This window comes from Uloborus diversus, chromosome 9 (genome assembly GCF_026930045.1).
Source record: "Uloborus diversus isolate 005 chromosome 9, Udiv.v.3.1, whole genome shotgun sequence".
Taxonomy (NCBI): Eukaryota; Metazoa; Arthropoda; class Arachnida; order Araneae; family Uloboridae; genus Uloborus; species Uloborus diversus.
This window is the reverse complement of record NC_072739.1, coordinates 136,493,512-136,513,947: the sequence shown is the minus strand read 5'-3', so window position 1 is coordinate 136,513,947 and position 20,436 is coordinate 136,493,512. Positions and strand designations below refer to the sequence as shown.

Here is a 20,436-nt window from a genome sequence, read left to right as displayed (position 1 = left end):
ATGGAACATCAATTTTGTGAGTTTACTCAACATTAATTTGGTTAACTGTTATTTTTATATTGAAATAAAATTTGGTTGTATCAAAATTGTTGCTTCAAAATTTTAATAAATAACCTCAGTTTGTTTTCCCGCTTTTCAATGAATATAAATGCTCAATAGAAGAGTTTTTCGTACAGAACTAGTAATTTCATTAAAAGAATTGATTACCGTTTAAATTTTTGATAATTTGATTAAGGGTTGGTTTAAAGCAGTACAACTGAATTCACGTGGTGATTGATTTGTGTACGTTTGCTGGAACGTGCTTATTTTCTCATTTGTGCCTTTCATGTAAATTTCGATGTAAATAAGGGTTTTTAATTCAACCTTGTCTGTATTTTGAGCACTAGTTAACACTGAGAACAAAAAAAAAAAAAAAAAAAAAAAACAAAAAAAAAAAAAACAAAAAAAAAAAAGTAAACACTTTTGATTTTAATTATGTTTTAATCTAAATATTCATTTCTTGCTGAACCTACCATCAAGTTCGTAACCGTTCATTTTTTTCTCGAACTGTACCCGTAAGATTGCTAGGTTTTAATTAGTTTTGAAAACGAAGGGGCTAAATAAACGTGACAATGCTCAAAGAATGACTCGTTGTAATGCAAAACATTTTCAACGTAACGTGACAAACTTTCTAATACTTTTTTAGGGGGAAGATGGGCAGCCAGGACCACCAGGACTTCCAGGAGATATGGTAAGTAATTGTTTTCCTCAGATGCATCACAAGTTGTTTCTTGAAAATTTCACTAAAAAAATTATAACTTCAAAATTTATGCAGGGACCTAGAGGTTTCATTGGACCTAGAGGTTTTCCAGGGCTGCCAGGACCACCTGTAAGTTTTTTTTTTTGATTTCCAATATTTTTCATGTTATTCTAAGAATTGACAGGTTATGAGAAGAGGTCACTTAAATTGGATGAAAATCAATTTATAGAAAAAATCATATAAAAATACGAAATGATGTGTTCAATATTCAGGTAAAGTTCATACGTACGCTGTTTTTTCTGACAATAGAAACATACTATTAAAGTTTCTGCCGTTTTTTTGACTGAATTTCATCATGATTGAGCGACAGCTTTAGTTTGGTTTCACAAGAAAGGTACTGAAATCATTTTTCTTTTTAACTTTTACAATACTTATAAAATGGAGGTTTATTCATTTCCTTCATTCTAAATACGAAAGTTCATGAAATATAATGGCCTCTAAGCGCCCTGTTTTATCTAAAGTTTGTGAAGATGGAAAGAAAAAGAGAAAATTTCTGATAACTAAAGAAAAGGTGAACAACGGAAAAGTACGTCAAAGATAGCACTACAACTAGTGAGTGATTCTTCCATATGTACTACAATAATAAGTCAAGAAAAGAAAATCCGTAAAAGTTCTAAACTTTGTTTCAATATTGAAACTCGCACAGTAGTCTCTAAGCAAAATACCAACATTATGAAAATGAAAGTTGCTCTTGTATTGTGGATGAAGGAAACCAGAAAGGGAAGAGGCGGGGGGGGGGGGGGGGGGGGGGCTACCACAGACGGAAACTCAATAAAAGAAAAGTCGGAGCAAATGTATTTAGTAACTAGGGGGCTGTCGCCCCCTGCTCGCTAACGCTCGCCAACCTCTGGAACTGCTTACGCAGTTCCTTCGGATCGCTTCGCGATCCGAGCTCGCTACGCTCACTCACCGGTCACTAAATATTAGTCTAGCTTTATCTGTACTAAAAAAAGGGTAAGGTTTTTTTTTTTTATTTGAATATCATAACACTTATGATTTTCATACATTTAAAGGGGACAATTACTTTGACATGCAACTTCGTGCATTGATTATAAAGCAAAAGTTTGCAATTCCTTTATCTTTTGAGAGAAGTATGCAAAGGAACATTTTTGTACTAAAATTACAAACATAATATAATCTTTGTTTCCTACATTTACTTGATGCAAAAGAAATTGCAGTGAAAAAATTATACAATGTTAACACACTTAAAAACAATTCATGGTCATTAACTATACTATGTTCAGTGTCAAAATATGTGTGTATATATGTTTTAAAATGTTTAACAGTTACAAAGAGCAAGCAACTTCTGACATTCTCTGAAAGCAGCGATTTAGTTTAAAAAAAATGTTAGAATGAGTGTTTTAAGAGTCAAGAAACCAAATCCAGTAGCACGACAGCTTATGAGGGCGAAGGCCTACTGTACCCATCTCACTCCTTCTGACCAAGGGCTCTGGGGTGCTAGGCAGATGTTCCGGTTAAGACGTCAGCCTAACACGGAACCCCCAGGGTTTAGTTCCCAAGCATGCTTGGTACTCATTTTATCAACCCACTGAAGGAATGAACAGCTGAATCAATCATGCCCAACCCGAAGATCAAACCCAAACCTCCAGCGTGGAAGGGCTACCACTGAGCCTCTGAGCTTCAGAGCACTTGAATATAATTTACGAAAAAGAGAGCAGTGGGCTACGGAGTCTTTAGATGAAAGATCTGAACGCAGATTAGTCAAAAATGCTACCGATAGGCGAAGGTGCACAAATGCACACCGTCTTCAAATCGAGAGAATTCCGCAAATGTTTCCGAACGCATTTACGGATTAATCATGCAACTAACTGGAGAAAAAGGGTTGATTTAAGACTGATAATTATAAAACTGGAGAAAAATATTATTGTAGCAAAAAAAAAAAAAAAAAAAAAACTATTGATTATTATATAACTCTAATATTTGTCATACGTCGGATACCATTTACTTCATCCGATAGCAATGTGCCGTTTAAATTCAAACGTAAACAATTTCCCATTAGATTAGCCTTCCTAATGACTATAAATGAAGCAGAGGGTCAAAATGATTTTGTGAAAACATATTAGCAGTAAAATCAGGTTTCACAATTAAATTTGTTGCTTTACTTTGTCACTGTGGTTCAGTTCTTAACATCAATGCCATTTCAAAAAGTATGTGAAATGTTTCGCTCTTCAGGTCTTCATGATTCAATTTGTTGCTTTACTTTGTCATTGTTGTTCAGTTCCTAACTTCAATGCATTGCAAAACTAAGTGACATGTTTTGCAATGCGAATTGTCAATAAATTCATTTAGTCTATGCGGAATAACATGATACAGTGAAGCATGGTTTATACGTTTCTCTTCAATACGTTTTTATCAATTATACGTTTTTTAAATTGTCACTGGAGAGTCTAATATACATTAATCTTTACCAATTATACATTTTTTCATCTGTACGCTTTTTTCATAGTCTTTTCAAAAACGTATAAGTGGTGCTTCACTGTATATACAAAAATGTGGTTGGTTAGTAAGCTTGACCACGAAAAGAAGGCGGATGACCTTGAAGGGAAACATCATTTGCATCATTTGTAATAGGTAGAATCTTCCAGAAAGCTCCAAATAGTAAGATGCATGGTCTCGCTAATCCTATCAATTCCAAAATAATAACAAACAACCTATTACAAATGATTTTTTTTGCATTAAGGTCATCCACCTTCTTTTGATGGTAAGCTACAGCAGGGCTGTGGAGTCGAACTGGTTTTATGGTAAAGGAGTCGGAGTCGTAGGTTTAAAATTTCAAGAGACGGAGTCGGTAATTTTCTCTCAAAATTCGCAGCTCTGCCAATATTGCTTAGTCAGACTAATTTTGGGTAAAGGAGTCGGAGTTTCTAAAAAACCTGTAGTCAGGGCAAGACGTTTTTCCTCCGACTCTGCAGCCCTGGTAAGCAGGGAACTTTATTTTTTGTAAGCACTATGGTTAAGGGAAAAACCTTTCGACATCAACATTAACTTTGCAAAGGATTAAAAAAAAAGAAGAAAATCATAATACTTCTCTGCATACACGATAGAAAACTGTATCAGAGACATAATCAAATGATATGACTCTTGAATGCCTTACATATGACATGTCTATGACTGAAAAGTGGTTTTTGTCAAATCTAAACAAATTTTATCAAAAGTTTGACCCTGTGCGTTATTTATAGTCATTAGGAGGGCTAATCTAACAGGAAATTGTTCGCGTTTGAATTTAAAAGGCACGTTACTATCGGATAAAATAAGTGGTATTCGTGGATAAGTATCAGTGTGATTATTAGCATTTTTTTTAAAAATAAAATAATATTTTTCTCCAGTTTTATTACTATCACTGTTAGTTCAACTCTTTTCTCCAGTAAAGCGCATGATTATACCGGAAATAAGTTTGAAAACACTTACAGAACTCACTCGATTTGCAATTCGCGGTTCACGGCGTGCGTTTCGCGCCTAATCCTATCGGCAGCATTTCTTACCGATCAGCGTTTAAATCTTTCATCTAAAGACTCCCAAGCACACTGCTCTTTTCTTTGTAAATTATATTAAAGTGATCGAAAACACTCATTGAAAAATCAAAATTCTAACGCTAGACATCTAACGCTAGAAGCGAGTATGCAGCACTTCTAAACAACGTAAACAACCGATCGTACGTAAACAAAGCGGATCGTTGCCAACGGAGAGAAAGAAATAAAGGCTCGTTTTGCGCCACGCATAAGCGTTTTATATATATAGATATATTAGAATAACTATCTGATGACGCAGCATAAATCATCATAAGGGCCATTCCACGCAAAACGGTCATTTTGTCCCACACGTGACGCCTCATATATTTCATTAAACATAACAATCTAAAAGGATAATGATAAAAATTTTATTTCTTAAGAAATTACAAACAAATGTGTGATTTCTTAAGCAAAAAATGCTGTCATTACCCTTTAAAATTATTACTTTTTAATGAAATATATGAGCCGTTAGGTGCAGGACAAAGGGTTGACGTTTTCGTGGAATGCACATAATCTTCATTGTTTAAGTTACAAATATAATTACTGCGTCTACTGTACAGTACTATTATAGTGCCTCATTTGTTTTATCTTATGTCTCTCTATCCCAATGATCCTTGATTTTCGCTATCGTAACAATATATTATGTTGAATAATAAGTTTTTTTTAATATAAAAATTCAGTTCTTTATGTAAGAAACGGTAATGTGTAGTTAAGGAATGGTTTAAAACGATTCGAGGGGTGTTAAAAAGTGTCTTGAACACTGGGTTATATTTATAAAAAAATTGACTACATATCCTTTTCCACAATGCGAAATTTCGACTTAAGCAAAGGGCCTTTGAACTCATTCCTCGCGTACTACTAGATTTGACTGTATTCTAAAAATATATTGTGTTTTTTTCTTTACGAAAATGAATAATTATTTTGTTATTTAATTTAATCATTCCGATAAAGAAAACACCGTTTTGTCAGCGATTTGTTACAAGATCAAGTAGTAGTCAATGAGACGATTGGCATTAATGATATTGCTTAGTTAAAACAATAGGTTTAATAGTTGATGTTTCGGCCAGTGCAATATCGTAAGCCGTGTTCCAAGTTTATTACCTTTTTTTTTAAATCAATTACTAATGCTTATTGTTCAGATAGATTTGCTATACATGATTTTTCATAATTTTTTGTTTTGTGACCGAACCATGACCCAAACCTAGTACTTATATTAACCCTCGGAAAATTCAATTTTATCACTTTTGGGGTCATTACCCTTCACGTTGGAATCCACGGTTCGATTAGGAGTAACTACGTAACGAGCACCTACTAAATGCCCTTTTCCAAATGACCTTCCTTTTTATTGCATTTAAAGGAAAATGTCTCAACGTGCCGAAACATATTCCTCGGTTTCGTCATTAGTATTCATTAGTAATTTCTACTTTTTATGTCTAATATTATTTGAAAAAAAAAAAAGTTATTTTTTCTGACGTTTCTTAGGGGATACCTGGAGCTGAAGGGGCCACCGGACCAAAAGGAAAAGAGGTAAGTTTAATATATTAGGAAAATTGAGAGTAAATAGTTTGCAATGTACACAACAGCTTGACGAATTTTATGAGAAATGTTCTTACTTAAATGACTTGAAACGAACAATTTCCTTCTAAGTTAATAGAAAACCTATAAAACTTCATAAAATTGAGAAACACGATAACATTTACAAAAACAATTGCTGTTGGCAGAAGTTTTTCAATGACTGTCTTCTTTTCATAATCTCCTTCGTATGGTTTACCTTTAATCAAGCCTTTGCTTTCACAATTTTTAAAAGAACTTCGTTTGTTAACACAGAAAGAATTCATTCAGTTTTAAACTAATAGATTAGGACGGTGAACAGTTTTTAACAATAAAACAGCCAACAAAATTCTAAAAATATACCTGCAAATATTGTGCTATGTACATGTCTCATGGGCTACAATAACCTGCATGTGCATATGTTTCCAATTTATATTTGTCAAACACTGTTTGCTGAATTCAGAAATAAACACACACACATTACAAATACTAACATTTCTTGCCAATTGCCTTTTGTTTTGACTTAGTAATGAGAAACAATGCTTTTTTTAGGGCCCTGCAGGTCAACCAGGACAGCCAGGGCAAACTGGGGCCGCCGGACCTATGGTAAGCTATAAAATGTTATACATACTGAATAAACTAACACAGCAACCATTAGTACAAAAATATCTAAAAGATATTGAACGGGGAAACTAATAAGGCTTCATTAAGTGCATGACTTACCTATAAAGTATCCGCGTACCCCTCCAATGTTTCCAAAGAAGAAAGATAAGATTATGAAATATTAAAGTAGTTCAAACATTTAGATATCTGGTGTGATATTGCCTCGACTTTTCATGTATATTTAGGAGATATTTGTCACCCCTTCCTTTCTTGGGTAGTAGGCAATCTTCGGTGCACCCTCCCACCCCTGCAAGATTTATAAGTGTACCCTATCTTAGATTTGTGGCATAAAATTAAAAGCTATAAAAGCATGTGCCCTCATACCTCTTGCGCCCCTTCCCTTACCGGGGGGTTTCGGGGGTGCTATGTATGCCACTGGTATTAGGTAATACAGGTATCTATGTATACACGATGCTAATAAAATGGTATAGATGTGGCATATGTTATATTCCCATTTTTGACTGCGCTGCAGATTTCAGAACATTTGAGCTACTCATAGCTCTATGCATCGACAAAAGAGCTAAAATTTGCTATACATAAGCAACTAAGAAGTTATGTCTGTCTTAACGCCTTCCAGAAAAGCCTAAGCAGGTTCAGTACAGCGTCATTAATTCAAAAAACGCCCCTGAGAATATCATCAATAAGCAACCGTTTAGAGGTGCAGTATGCTTGCTTGAGTCTGAAAGCTGCTGAAGAAAGCTTTCTTGCAAAATATACTGTTGAATTTTCTGCAGATATGCATCGAGAATTCTAACAAGTTCCAGACTGATATCTTGAAGTTTCAAAAGATACTTCATTGAAATTTCTGGTTGTATGTAGAACCTACGTTTTAGAACTTTTCAATTATTATACGATATCCCGTCATATACTGAAAATATTACATAGATGCATTGGTTTTCGTACGAATCAACAATTAATATATTTACGAATATGATTAGACAGCTATCACATTCAAATACATACAGATATCTTAAAATAGAAGCATTAAAATATCTAAATTTGTACTAGTTAGCAGGAAATGTGCAACTTAAGTCTTTTCGAATATGATTGGACATCAATCACATCCAGACATACATAACGATATCTTATAAACATATTAAAATATCTTAGCATTTTTACTCGTCAGCTCAGAGAGTACAATTTAAATCTTTATGCAGATCATTGGGCATCCATCTTGTCCCATAAATGAATATAAGTTTTATACGGAAATTTTGTCAAGGAAAGGTCATGTACCGACATTCATTTACGCTCTTTCAGCCAGCATTTCATTTACTCTATCTATTAACCATTTTAAAGTTTTCCAAGAAGGGTTGTTACTGACTGAGTAGGAATCTTGTTTAAATCTATTTGTATTATGCATATTCATTGATCATGTGCCAAACCTTAGAGATACCTCGATAAATAATCAATCTAATAAGATGTATGGAGGCTGTTAATAATTGTAATGGGAATTACCTCTATGCAGTTCTTAAGGTAATGATGGATACATTTAAGATAATTGGCGCTTGGTTTTTCTCATCTTGAAAATAAAAACTATGCATGAAACGATTAGGATGTTCACCAATAAAGATAAATATATTGAACATTATGTTGCCGTTTTTTGTAAATCAGTTGCATGCAATAGCTGTTTTTTGAGCAATCACGATTGCTTATTGTTCTCACTTGAGAGTTTTGAATTCCTATGATTTTATTCCCCCCCCCCGCCTCCCTCTGCAGCACCACCTTCGGCCGGCCACTTCACGATGCTGCTCCTCTAGCGAAAACCGTCTCCAAGTTGCGTCACTTGCCTACACACACGCATACATACACACACCTACACACACATACACTCACACACGTATTCACTCACACACGCATTCACATACGCATACACACAACTACCCACACATACACATAGCACCCTCGACAGAAACACACATACTCACAACTACCCACGCACACACATGCCTACACACGTACACATACTCCCGCACACAAACACACATGCCTACACACATACACATACTCCCGCACACAAACACACACGCCTACATACACACACACTCGTGATTGCGAAAAACATAATTTGAATTCAAGATGTCAAAGTTCAAATTAATTTTTAATTTTTTAATTTTTTTTCTTTTTATCTATAGTTTTTGAATACACTACAAAAGCTACTGCGAAAATTAATGCATGCGCCTTCTGTTTTTTTTTTCCATTTTAGGGCCCTCCTGGACCACAAGGACCTCTAGGACCTCAAGGGTTACAGGTATGTTATTTTGCACTCATTTTTATGAACTCTGGAATTTAATATCGGAAAAATTTTATGCAATTTCTTTTTTTCTATAAACCCTTTATAAAAACTTTTCTGCAAGTTCATTAGTAATGCTTCATAGTATTTCATGAATCTAAATAGTTTTCAAACTAAAATTGGTTAACTTTTATAAAAAAATTTGATTTTATTTCAGGGTCCAAGAGGAAAACCTGGTCTACCTGGTTTAGCTGGTGCTGACGGTTTACCAGTAAGTTATACAGAAGAAATAAGAAAATAAAGAAATGAATGAGAAAATAAACAACAAATTAGTAGTAAAACTGAAAGTAAATTCTGGAGCTATATTAAATAAAGTTTTAATCAGAAATATATTCTTTAGAAAATAAGAATTCAGTCGTGTATATGCATTCTGGAATTCGCTTTAAAAAAGTGACTTGCGAACGAAAGGGTATTTGCAGTCACATTTGCAGTTTTTAATAACTTATTAGTACACACATTTTTTTTTTTTTTTGAGATCTACTGTTTAGGTGTTACTTTTTTATGACTCAGTTGATTCTCCCACTGACTATTCTGTACAAAGTTTCAATACGTTTATGGCAAACTCAAGTTACTTTGTTACTCGCGATCTTACTAATGCTTTGGTTGCATTTAGCTCATTAAGTAACTCATTTGCTTATGAAAGCTTTGGTTACTTGGGCAGTTTCCATGTCTTTTCGTCACGTGGGACCTTGGCAGTGTTTTAGTAGCATTCAAAATATTTGGTGACTTGGTTAGGCATATCCAGTGTCTTATTTTATGTGACTTAAACGATTTAGCTGCACGTAAAATTACACAGGGAAACAAAGTAATGGTGCCCAGAGTTTGAGAACTGATTTTAGATACGTTTGGGGCCCTAAATCGAAATGTGAAATTATTCTGTCTTTAGCAGCTCTACTTTTTCAGATAAGTGCTGCTGTTTCCCCCAAAATGTGTTGTTTAACTTCATTTTGTGGGCTTCAAAAGCTAGTATAAGCTTATGAAACAAATATTGCTAAGAGCATATTATTGTGCGTTCATGAGGAGAAGAGACTTCGGAACGCCTTCCCGAAAGCAAAGCAAAGTTTAGCGCGGGGGTGATCGCTACCGCTTTCAATTGAGACAACCCTAAATTTGGCGGGCATTTAAATTTGTAAAAATGTCTTTGTGTTCTTTCCTTTCGTTTCTAGCTTCGCGTAATTATCGTCTACGGGGAATCTACACTTTTTAAACTGAAAATTTCAGAACAAAAATATTGTATTTACAAAAAAAAGTAAGGTATTTTGTTTTCCGAATGAAACATTTCTATTAAGGATAGGCTTTCTGAATTTTGAACGATATCCTTTTAAACACTAACACGTCCTATATTCGAAATTGCAAGTGCGCTGATGAAAAAAAAAAGGGGGGGGGGGGACAGGAAAACTTCATTGCCACACAGACTGTGGCATTGAAATGCTTAAGGGTTGCGTTCGTTTTGAAGACTTAATATCTCTCTCCATCTCCCTCTCCCTTTTCTTGAGGGGGGGGGGATGACTCAGTAGCTCTTACGGGTTGGGTCTTTTTGATGCATCTGTATGGATTGTACAAAATTTCAGATCATATAGAGCGGATATACAGTCAGTAGATCTACAGTAGCAGCTATTTTTGAAAAATCATGAAAACATTATTCGAACAAAAGTTGCCCCCCCCCCTCCCCCCCCAAAAAAAAAACTTGGTTGAACCAAAGGCGGGGACTGGGCAATTGTTCCAGAAATGATTTACACATGTGAGAAATAAAAGTAAATGAGAAAACAATAAAAAATCAATCTGAAATATTTAAAGCAATTGACTATTAAAATCAAGGCTATTTCTCTAAGTATTGCATGAATATTCATGTTTAGAAATATGTAATAATTTGCGATGCGTTATAAAAAGTGTCTTTGGTTTGAATACTGTTTTAAAATTATAGGTTCATCGGTTGGGTCCGGTTTAAGAGATGACGACTACCTCCAGGGCGAGTATTTTCAAGGCGGGGCACAGTGTGGCATAGTGGGCAAAAATCCACCGAACTCGCGTGTTTTGAGCTAGGATCTTCTATTATGGCTCAAAATGCGACAAAATTCTTCGACTATTTCGTAGTGGTGCTACAATTTTGAATTTCTTAACCCCCTAAGCCCCGCAGAGCTCAGAATGGATCCAAGTCGCGATTTTGAAAACTAAAAAGTATGACCGTATTTTTTCCCTGATATGTGACTCAATGCTTAGTATAAATCGAGGAATTGGATGATAAAACACAACTTTTGATCGCTGCCAGGTGTTTAGAAATGCTTTTTTCCACCGTATAAGTCATTAAAAACATGATTTTTCAGGCTTTTCCGCTGCAAAAATGGTTTTTAAACGGTCTTCACACATCTCCCTCTCAAACACAAATATAATTTTAATTCTAATCTACGTTTTCAATCATTTTCCAAAGTTCAAGAGGTAAAAACCTCCCTAAAACACCGAAAAATTGCTCAAAATTCGAATTTTAGCTCGAGATCCTACCATTGTCCACGGGAATAAATCTGCAATAGCGGCAAACAGCTTATTTTATATGTATATATTTATGTGTATACATTTTGAGAATAAATCGTTTGCGTTCGAATTAAGACCTTTACATTTAGAATTTCCGAATGCTTTTGATGTTTTTAAGAAAATTTAATGTATTGAAGTAACAGTTGAGCAAATGTGTAGACGCAATGTTAGTATGTTTGTCTGTTTCCTTGGATTAATCGGAATATTTAAATTATGGCAGGTAAGTTCACTCTTTTACATAAGTATGCAAAATAGAAAACTTTGTCCTCTGTTTGTATAAGTATTTATACAAATTATGTAAATTACATTTTTTAAAAATCAGTTTCTGAGTGTAAGACCAACAAAACAACATAAATTTTAATATAAATTCAATAAAACTTTATAATAAAGTTAAAATAACATGTCTTTACTGTTTTTCATACTTCTAAAGTGAAAGCTAATGGACATATATTTGTAAATATTTGTTTTTTAAATTAAATAGAGTGAAGTAAAATCATATAATTTCATTAATCCTTTCATCCCTACCTTAAATTTAGCTGTATTATAACCTATGAATTACGTTGTTAGGAACAAAACTGGGGCTAAAAGGGTTCATCTGAGCATTGATTGTTTAGTTTAAAACACATTAAAATTTTAACATGTGTTTTTACATTTTATGTTAGAATTTCAACAAAAACACTTGCATAAAAGAGTGAACATACCAGTTACAATTCAAAGATTACGATTATTCCGAGGAAACAAACAAACATACTAATTTTGCGTCTACACATTTGCTCAACTGCTTCTTTAATACATTAAATTTTCTTAAAAACATCAAAAGCATTCGGAAATTCTAAATGTAAAGGTCTTAATTCGAACGCAGACGATTTATTCTCAAAATGTATATCCATAAATGTATACATATAAAATAAGCTGTTTGTCGCTATTGCACAGATGTATTCCCGTGGACAATGGTAGGATATGGAGCTGAAATTCGGACTTAGAGCAATTTTTCGGTGTTTTAGGGAGGTTTTTACCTTTTGAACTTTGGAAAATGATTGAAAACTTGTAGATTAGAATTAAAATATATATTTGTTCTTGCGCGGGAGATGTGAGAAGACCGTTAAAACACATTTTTTTTTCAACGGAAAAACCTGAAAAATCATGTTTTTAATGACTTATACGGTGGAAAAAAGTATTTCTAAATACCCGGCAGCGATCAAAAGATGTGTTTTATCATCCAATTCCTCGATTTATACTAAGCATTGAGCCACATATCAGGGAAAAAATATGGTCATGCTTTTTAGTTTTCAAAATCGCGACTTGGGTCCATTCTGAGCTCTGCGGGGCTTAGGGGGTTAAGAAATTCAAAATTGTAGCACCACTACGAAATAGTCGAAGAAATTTGCCGCATTTTGAGCCATAATAGAAGATCCTAGCTCAAAACCCGCGAGTTCGGTGGATTTTTGCCCACTATGCCACACTGTGCGGGGGGGGGGGGGGGAGGTAACCAACTTCGTTTCTGGGGGGGGGGAGGCAGAAACGAAGTTAGTTATAACACTTCAGTACACAGTAGCCTAACGTAAACACGGATTGTCCATAAAGAACGTTACACTTCACTTTAGCCTCTCCCCTCGTCACATCTCACGCAATGTTCGGTGAACATATTGCTATAACGAACGCTTTTATTTGGACCAAAATATGTGAAGTCATATTTCTTATAATCCCCTCCTTCCCCCTTGAGACGAACTGTCCGAAGTTCATGAACCCCGAACCGAACCCTCTCTCCCTACCCCTTTCAAGCGTGACATCATTTGTGAACGACTCCTTAGGTTTGCTCTAAGTCACCAAAATCGCAGTAACAATTGTTTTAAAGGAAAAGACCGGCTCCCCCCCTCCTTCCTGGATAGCTTTAGTCACAATTTGTTTATGATCATGTATGTTTTTAATAAAGAATCATATTGCACTCCGGCAAGGAAAGTGACACAATTCAAAATCTGGGAAAACCGTACCGGCTATTGATTTAAAATCTAAATTTAGTGCTTTTTCTCGACACAAAAACCGCAAAGTTAGCTCACCAAAATGGTGGGGGGGGGGGGGGGGGGGGGGCGTAGAAACGATTTCATCAATAATGACACATCATTAAAATTTCATAATTTGGAAGAATATTTTTCGAGCTTAAAGTATGCATTATGTATCTATACTTCAAAAACTAATTAATAAACATCACATAATAAGTTGACTGCGCATATTGTAATGTTTGAGACTAAATCACTTAAAATTACTATTGCGTCAAACCTTAATTTTCTCCATTGCTGTTTTTTTTTTCTTGTGGTTGAGTCAGTTTCCTTGCCAGTGTGGGATATGTTGAACAACTGAATAGGTTGACTATAGCAACGTTTCTTGATAAAAATAACGCATTTTACATTCAGAGCCAAGGACGGATCCAGAAACTATTCAAGGAGGGGGCGATTGATTTCACACCCTTACCCTTTTATAAATTCGCAAACCTCCGTCCCCCCCCCCTTTTCAAACACCATGAAAGATCGTCTCATTTCAGTTATTTTGGGAAGGGGAGGGACTTCCTTTTCTACAAAATTGCGGAGGAGTGTACCAAACCCCATCCCTTACCTTAACGCCATCAAAGGTGTCCCATTAAAGTTCCTCTTTTTTTGGGGGGAGGGGGGACTTCAATTTTCCAAACTTTCCTGGGAAGAGCCCTTGAACCCTATAACCCCATTTAATATCATCTAAAATCTTCTAAAATTGAGTTTTTGGAACTTTGAAATACTTCCTATACAAAGTTCAGATCTCTATCAGTAATGTGTTAAGAATAAGATATGTGCTACACTTTCATTTTCCAGACAGCAAGAGCTTCGTCAAACTATTGAAGATAGGCTAAAAGAATTTTCAACTTCAGTATCAAAGACATGCCGTGGAAGAGTTCTGCATCTCGACTCAAGGAAGGGGCGGTCGCCCCATCGCCCCTCCCTTGTGTCCGTCCTTGTTCGGATCTGTATTAGAATACGAATAACAAACTTTTGCCTATTTTATGATCCCCACACGTAACGCTGTTCCATAAAAGTACTGGAAGAACTGAATTACTTTTAGAGTAATCGAAAAAACTTGAATAAAAAAAGCATGTATATTTTTTCGTATTTACAAAAATAAATAGGTTAAAACAGTAACATAAAACGTTGTTTCAGGCACTTATTCAATTATTCTGTAGATAACCATATTGGCATGTGAAAAGCTTTAATTTTTGTTTTGTTCCTTTTTTCATTTCTGAAGAATAAAAGCCATATTGGGAAAAAAAAATAGTACTAAAGTATTGAAATGTGTCACACAGAGTGCAACTTACCTACTGAGGCTTCCAAAATTGTTCGTAGGCTTTAAATGTGTATGGTTAAAAATGAAGTGCCTAGGAATCGAAATAGTAGTTCAATACTTTTTCATACTGTCTCTACATGATTACATCAATTCAACATTTTTTTTTTTTTACAAAATATTGGCTGTTTGAAATGGGCCAAAAATGAGGTGACAGAGAAATATTTTCAGAAAAATTCGAAATTAAAGTTATCGTCTGTCGTTTTCTTTCTTTCTTTTTTTTTTCTTTTTGTTATTTTTTCAATGCGGTGATAGTTAAAAATATTTTTTGGCATTAATTTTTGCTTGTTCACTTTACAAATCTACGTATTATTTTAAAAATGACTCGTATTCACAAAGTAACAACAAACACAATTCGAAAACGCATTAATTCTTCATTATATTCGAAGTAAAACAGTTCGAAATATTGCAAAAGTAGTTCATTTATCCCTAAGCACTGTGTAATATTTAATAAACGCTTTAAAGAAGAAAATCGGATCGAAAATAAGGTGAGAAATGGTTGACCAGCAAAGTTAACAATATGCGATTAGAGATTTATAATTAGAATACCTATGAAAAACCCACGTTTGAGAGCTGTGAAAGTTTCAGCAGAATAGAAGGAAAAATTTTCCTTCCAATTTCACCTGCAACTGTTCACCGTGTTTTCAGAAAATGTTTACTTAGCGTGAAAGACAGAAAGTTTAGGATTTCCTTCGCAAAATCAATGATAAATTAACCCAAAACGTATAGAAATACACTGCAAATCTTAAAATACTTTTAAGTCGAACAATTGTCTTAGTAGCACACCTTTTTTTCGGGAAAGAAGGTGGGAGGTAATTTCTTAGAAAATTATAGAACACTCGTCTTCTTACAGCGCGATAACGATGGCCAATTGCAACCTTTCTCAGTGTTGGTCTGAAGCCTCATCCCCAAAAGACGCATATAGAATCTTCCGATACCACGTGTTGGGGGCGTGGCCAAGTCTCAACTAGTGAAAAACGGACAATAGCTCTATTGTCAGTCTGCAGTCCAGTTATTCACTACATGGAGTAAATATCTGGTATGTTTAGTAACAACGGTTCAACGAATGAAGGTCAGCTTGTAACGTCATGTTTTGCATATATTCGCTTCGGGTGATCTGTGACGAGTTGTATCTTAGTAGAGTGACCCTAAACAAGCATTTTTTGTGGGTCCTCTGCAGTCAAACCTTATAAACATAAGCATTAATGGAGAATCATAAGTGGTGGTTTCAGATGTATTGAGGAGTTAAACCACTCATTCAAAATATTTGTTGGCAGGCAGAGGGTCCCACATTTGTAAAAAAAAAAAAAAGGTAAATAAAGTAGAGTACCTGAATTTTTTTTTCTTTTCTTAAACGATAGACTACTACAGTTTTAGTCTATTTGGGGCCCTTAAAAATCGGGATCCCATAGCCAACAGCCTAATTGGTCTATTTGGTAATTGAGTTCTGCTTATTTGTATAATACAATGGGAATGAGAATTTCATGTTTTGTTTTGTATTTGATCTATGGATGTAACTTAACCGTGTGTTACGCATATTTCAATACTATATCTGAGAAATGTGAGCTTCTGGACAAAAACTGATGTCATATTTGAACTTCAGCCACAAAGTCCAGTTCCAAATACCTAGGCACCAAACTCACTGTTCTCCTGTGTTATCAAAGCTTGACTTATGAAAAGAAATTTCTTAGAACTGAATAAATTGAGCTCTTACAATTTTCAGTGACTAATGCTCAGAAAGTTTTTGAACTTGTCTTGAAATCATTGCATTATGAACACTAATGTTATGCAAGACAATTATGAGAAAATTTATGCATCGAAAGTGACCAATGAACTGCTTTTGCATGAAGCAGCCAGTTTAGAGAGAGATTTTTTCAGTTTTTATTAGAATGTTTCCCTTAGTTAGTAAAATGTTCCTGTTTTTTATTTCAACCCTTTAAAATGCTTGACTTATTTATTTGAACTTTTTCTTAAATCACTATAAATATTTTTTCTTTTGAAAGTTTCTGCAGTCATAATTTTTCGGTTAGTTATTAGTATTTTCCGTTTTGTTATTGTTTATAACACGTAATCTACTCCCATTTTCGACATTCATCGGTTTTATCTTAAAGGAATCTTCTATTTTTTAAATTAAAAATCTATACAAATCTTCACAATCATCCTGTATAGTGTTGTTAGATACTTTTCTTATTTCTATAATTTTGTTTGTTTCAGGGGCTATCAGGAGAACCAGGAATTCCTGGTTCGAAAGGTGATACGGTACGTTTATTTATTTTCCCTATGTTTTGGTAATGTGATATTTTTCATGGTTACCACCAAAAGAGCGAGAGAGAGAGATATTAAACTGATATTATTTTTGCATTCATGCGAATTGATCATCAGGCTGCTTATTATTGTTTATGGAAGATATGCTTGTTATTTTAAAAACATTGTTCGCTGATTTTTCGGACCTTCACTGAAGCGATTATTCTTGCCCAAAAATTCCGTTTATATTTAGTTAGTTCTTAAAATCATTTGAAAAACAGTTTTCAAATATTAAACTTATTCTCCAGTAATCTTAAAAAGTTTTTGTATGAGTTTAAAGAAAATTTAAAAATCTTAACTGAACTTCAGCTATTAAAAAATGTTTTCAAAAGGCGAAGCCCCATATTATTACGCTTCAGATTTTCTGAATACATTTTCAAAAATCTAAGCTGAGCTAAGCAAAATAAATACATTAAATGATTTGAGATAAGATATGGTTAAAATGAAAAATAAACGTAAATAAAGCAGTTCTTGTAGAGAAAAACCTGCAAATGTCTGTTTCAAGTCTACAACGAAGCCCTCTCAGCAGTACTAAAAGTGCTCAACACACAAGAAAGTCGCGACAGATGAAGATGCCCATTATCGTTCCATTTTACGTCCAAAGACAGTCAGCAAATCATTGTTATCAAGGTTAACGTAACGTTTACTGTGAGCCAATGAACATGCACCAGGACGCGATAGCTAACCATTCAATGCCAATGATGTGCTTAAAATGTAGCAACAAGGATTTTATCTCGGTCGCAATGGTGTAAAATCCGTATTATTGATAAAAACATTAAGATTGATGAGAAAATAATTTCTCAATCGCTAAGCTTCTCCAACGTTAAGATTTACCAGCTGCTTCTGTTAGTCGTAGGGGTTTGATCAATAAGATGTTTGACTCGTAACTGGGGAGGGGGGGGGAGGGTTCGATGCCAGTCGGTCAAAGATCTTCCATGTCTGCTAATTGTGACTGTTGCACGTTAAATCTGTCGTGGTCACGAAGTCCTTCAAGCTTCCGTTCCGTAATAATACCTCTGGAGATGCTGTATTAAGGACTTACAACTCGGCTTCTGTTTAGGTTGAAAAAACAGAGATTTCTCCAGTAGTACACCATACAGCCAGCTGAACCACGCATAGTGGTTCGTACGGGGGACCATGCTGATAGATTCTGCCTGTCCCATTTTCGTTGGCACTAGCCTTTATTCTTACACCTTATGAGTGTAACATAAAAATGTAAAAAAATTTAAAACTGATGAATATTAGTTCGATTTTATTATTTTTTGATACTTCTTATTATAATGGTATTTATATATGAAGCACTCTTTTTTCGCAGCACATTAATGTATATATGTCAAAAGATGTGTAAAAATTAAAGCACTTTTTTAATTCATGCATTATTAGCAATATCATTCTTTTATTTAGGGTGCACCAGGTTCACAAGGCCCAATGGGATTTCCTGGTCAAAGGGGAGTGAAGGTAAGGTTTAAATGTTGATAGCAGAACAATGTACAATGCTAATAAATAAATTAATATAGTGCAACACGGACCTTGATAACATGCATATTATCAATTTACACAATGTAAAATTATTTATTTGATAAATTTATTAAAGATAAAGTAAATTAAAATAAAAGTGTACTTAAAGAGAAATAAATAATCTTTCAGAAAACGTATCTTAACTTAAAGTTCTAAGAATTTAAATAAGGGTTATATTGAACGATTTCTTAACCTGGAAATTATCACTGTTCCTTCTCAAAAGTGAATGAATGAAATGGCGAAAAATCAAGATAATTTCTTTAAACTCAGCCATTTGCGCTGAGATACATGTTTTACAATGACTTACCACCGTTCTGTGATAAAACTGACTATTAGTTCAATTATTCTGGCGGTGCTCTGCCTTAGGAACATTGGCCAGCTTTGGTTCACTTACCTTAGAACTTTTCAACATGAGTATACACCAGGGCTCTGTTCGGAAACACCTCACCGGTCGCACCACGTGGTTGGTCAGTTTTGTGTTTATGACCATACTGGAATATTTCTGGTGATCCCGGTAGAACATCTGTGTTTCCGAAAACCCGTTGCTACAGCGTGATAGATCTAGTTCAGCGATAGATGACACTCCAATCAAAGAGATTGTAAAACTTGAAACACGATTGGATTGGCCAAATAAATACCATGTAATCTCGCCAACCACGTAGAGACCACGGTGCAACCGGGTCAAGCTACTGCAGCGTTTCCAAACGTTAGTAAGTGACGTCACTGGCACCACGACAAGCGTTTTCAAACGCTTGTGGTGGCACCGGTAGGACCGTTCCTTGTTTCCAAACATACCCTAGGAATTGAATCTTTCACTGCTCATGCACACTAGTGTTCCCAAATTGCGATAGATACTGACATTCTATTGCACCATTCTCTATATTTTATGTGTAGAAAAGTATAAAATTCATCCAAACGCTAAAAATTATTTAAAAATGAATTTAAGAAGAATAACCTTTTAATGCGCCTGTACGCTAACATTTATTTTTATTTTGTTTCATTCTTTATGCTTTTTTTCTTTTTCAGGGCGATCAAGGTTTGAGAGGACAAGGAGGTGAAAAAGGAGAAAAGGTAATTTTTGCCCTGTGCCTTCATTGCTTGAAATTTTCCTGCATCAACCCTTCTTTCATAGTTAAACGCAAATAGACACTTAAATTTTTATATGTGAGTAATTTATGCAAAAACATAATGCGTTTGATTTATTGTTCTTTCAATATGCTATTGAATGAGACTTCATATCGGATGGGACAGCTAAAAAATACTATATTACCAACTGTGTTGATACTGACTGTTGCTAGTGCTCTGCACCGATAATGGCTCTCAGAATATTTGCTACAAGGGTTAATGTCATTACCGGCATGAATCAAAATTAACTTTACTCAAAGATCTATTAAAAATTAGCGGGGGGGGGGGGGGGGGCGTGCTGCGTTACTTTTAAATGTGCACAAACCGATTTATATAATTTCGGAGCCATCCAATTCCGAACGAAAAAGGTTATACAAGTATTGATTTAGTTAACGTTCAAGAGAAAGAAATAATTAAACCGAACTTACTACTTGTAAGTTAAATAAATGACTTTTTACGGAAAGTAAAATAAAAAATAACAACATCAAATAGCACAAGTTCCAGATTGCTTGTGACATGTGTTTCGTGTTTCGGCTTTAAAAGGAACGCCTTTTTCAATACAAAAGAGATGAGCTCTACGGATGAAAAGACATCCGGCTTTTATCGGATGTCATTTTATCCATCAGCTCATTTCTTTTGCTTTGAAAAAGGCGTTCCTTGTAACGCCGAAACACGTGTCTGCAGGCATTTTATTTTACATTTTACTAATACTTGTAGTTTCAAATTCCTTGTGTGTTACTGTTTGAGTTAGTGCCAGTTTC

At 34.8% G+C, this 20,436-nt stretch overlaps 1 protein-coding gene across 1 annotated transcript in view; it reads left to right on the top strand.

Annotated features, from left to right (window-relative positions):
* Positions 1-20,436, top strand: part of LOC129230586 (collagen alpha-1(V) chain-like) — a 161,085-nt gene that overhangs the window by 63,386 nt on the left and 77,263 nt on the right. The window contains exons 16-24 of the mRNA XM_054864990.1: positions 686-730; positions 815-868; positions 5,812-5,856; positions 6,433-6,486; positions 8,747-8,791; positions 8,991-9,044; positions 16,943-16,987; positions 18,437-18,490; positions 19,577-19,621. Coding sequence (XP_054720965.1) covers positions 686-730; positions 815-868; positions 5,812-5,856; positions 6,433-6,486; positions 8,747-8,791; positions 8,991-9,044; positions 16,943-16,987; positions 18,437-18,490; positions 19,577-19,621 — 441 coding nt within the window. The remainder of the gene's footprint in view (positions 1-685; positions 731-814; positions 869-5,811; positions 5,857-6,432; positions 6,487-8,746; positions 8,792-8,990; positions 9,045-16,942; positions 16,988-18,436; positions 18,491-19,576; positions 19,622-20,436) is intronic.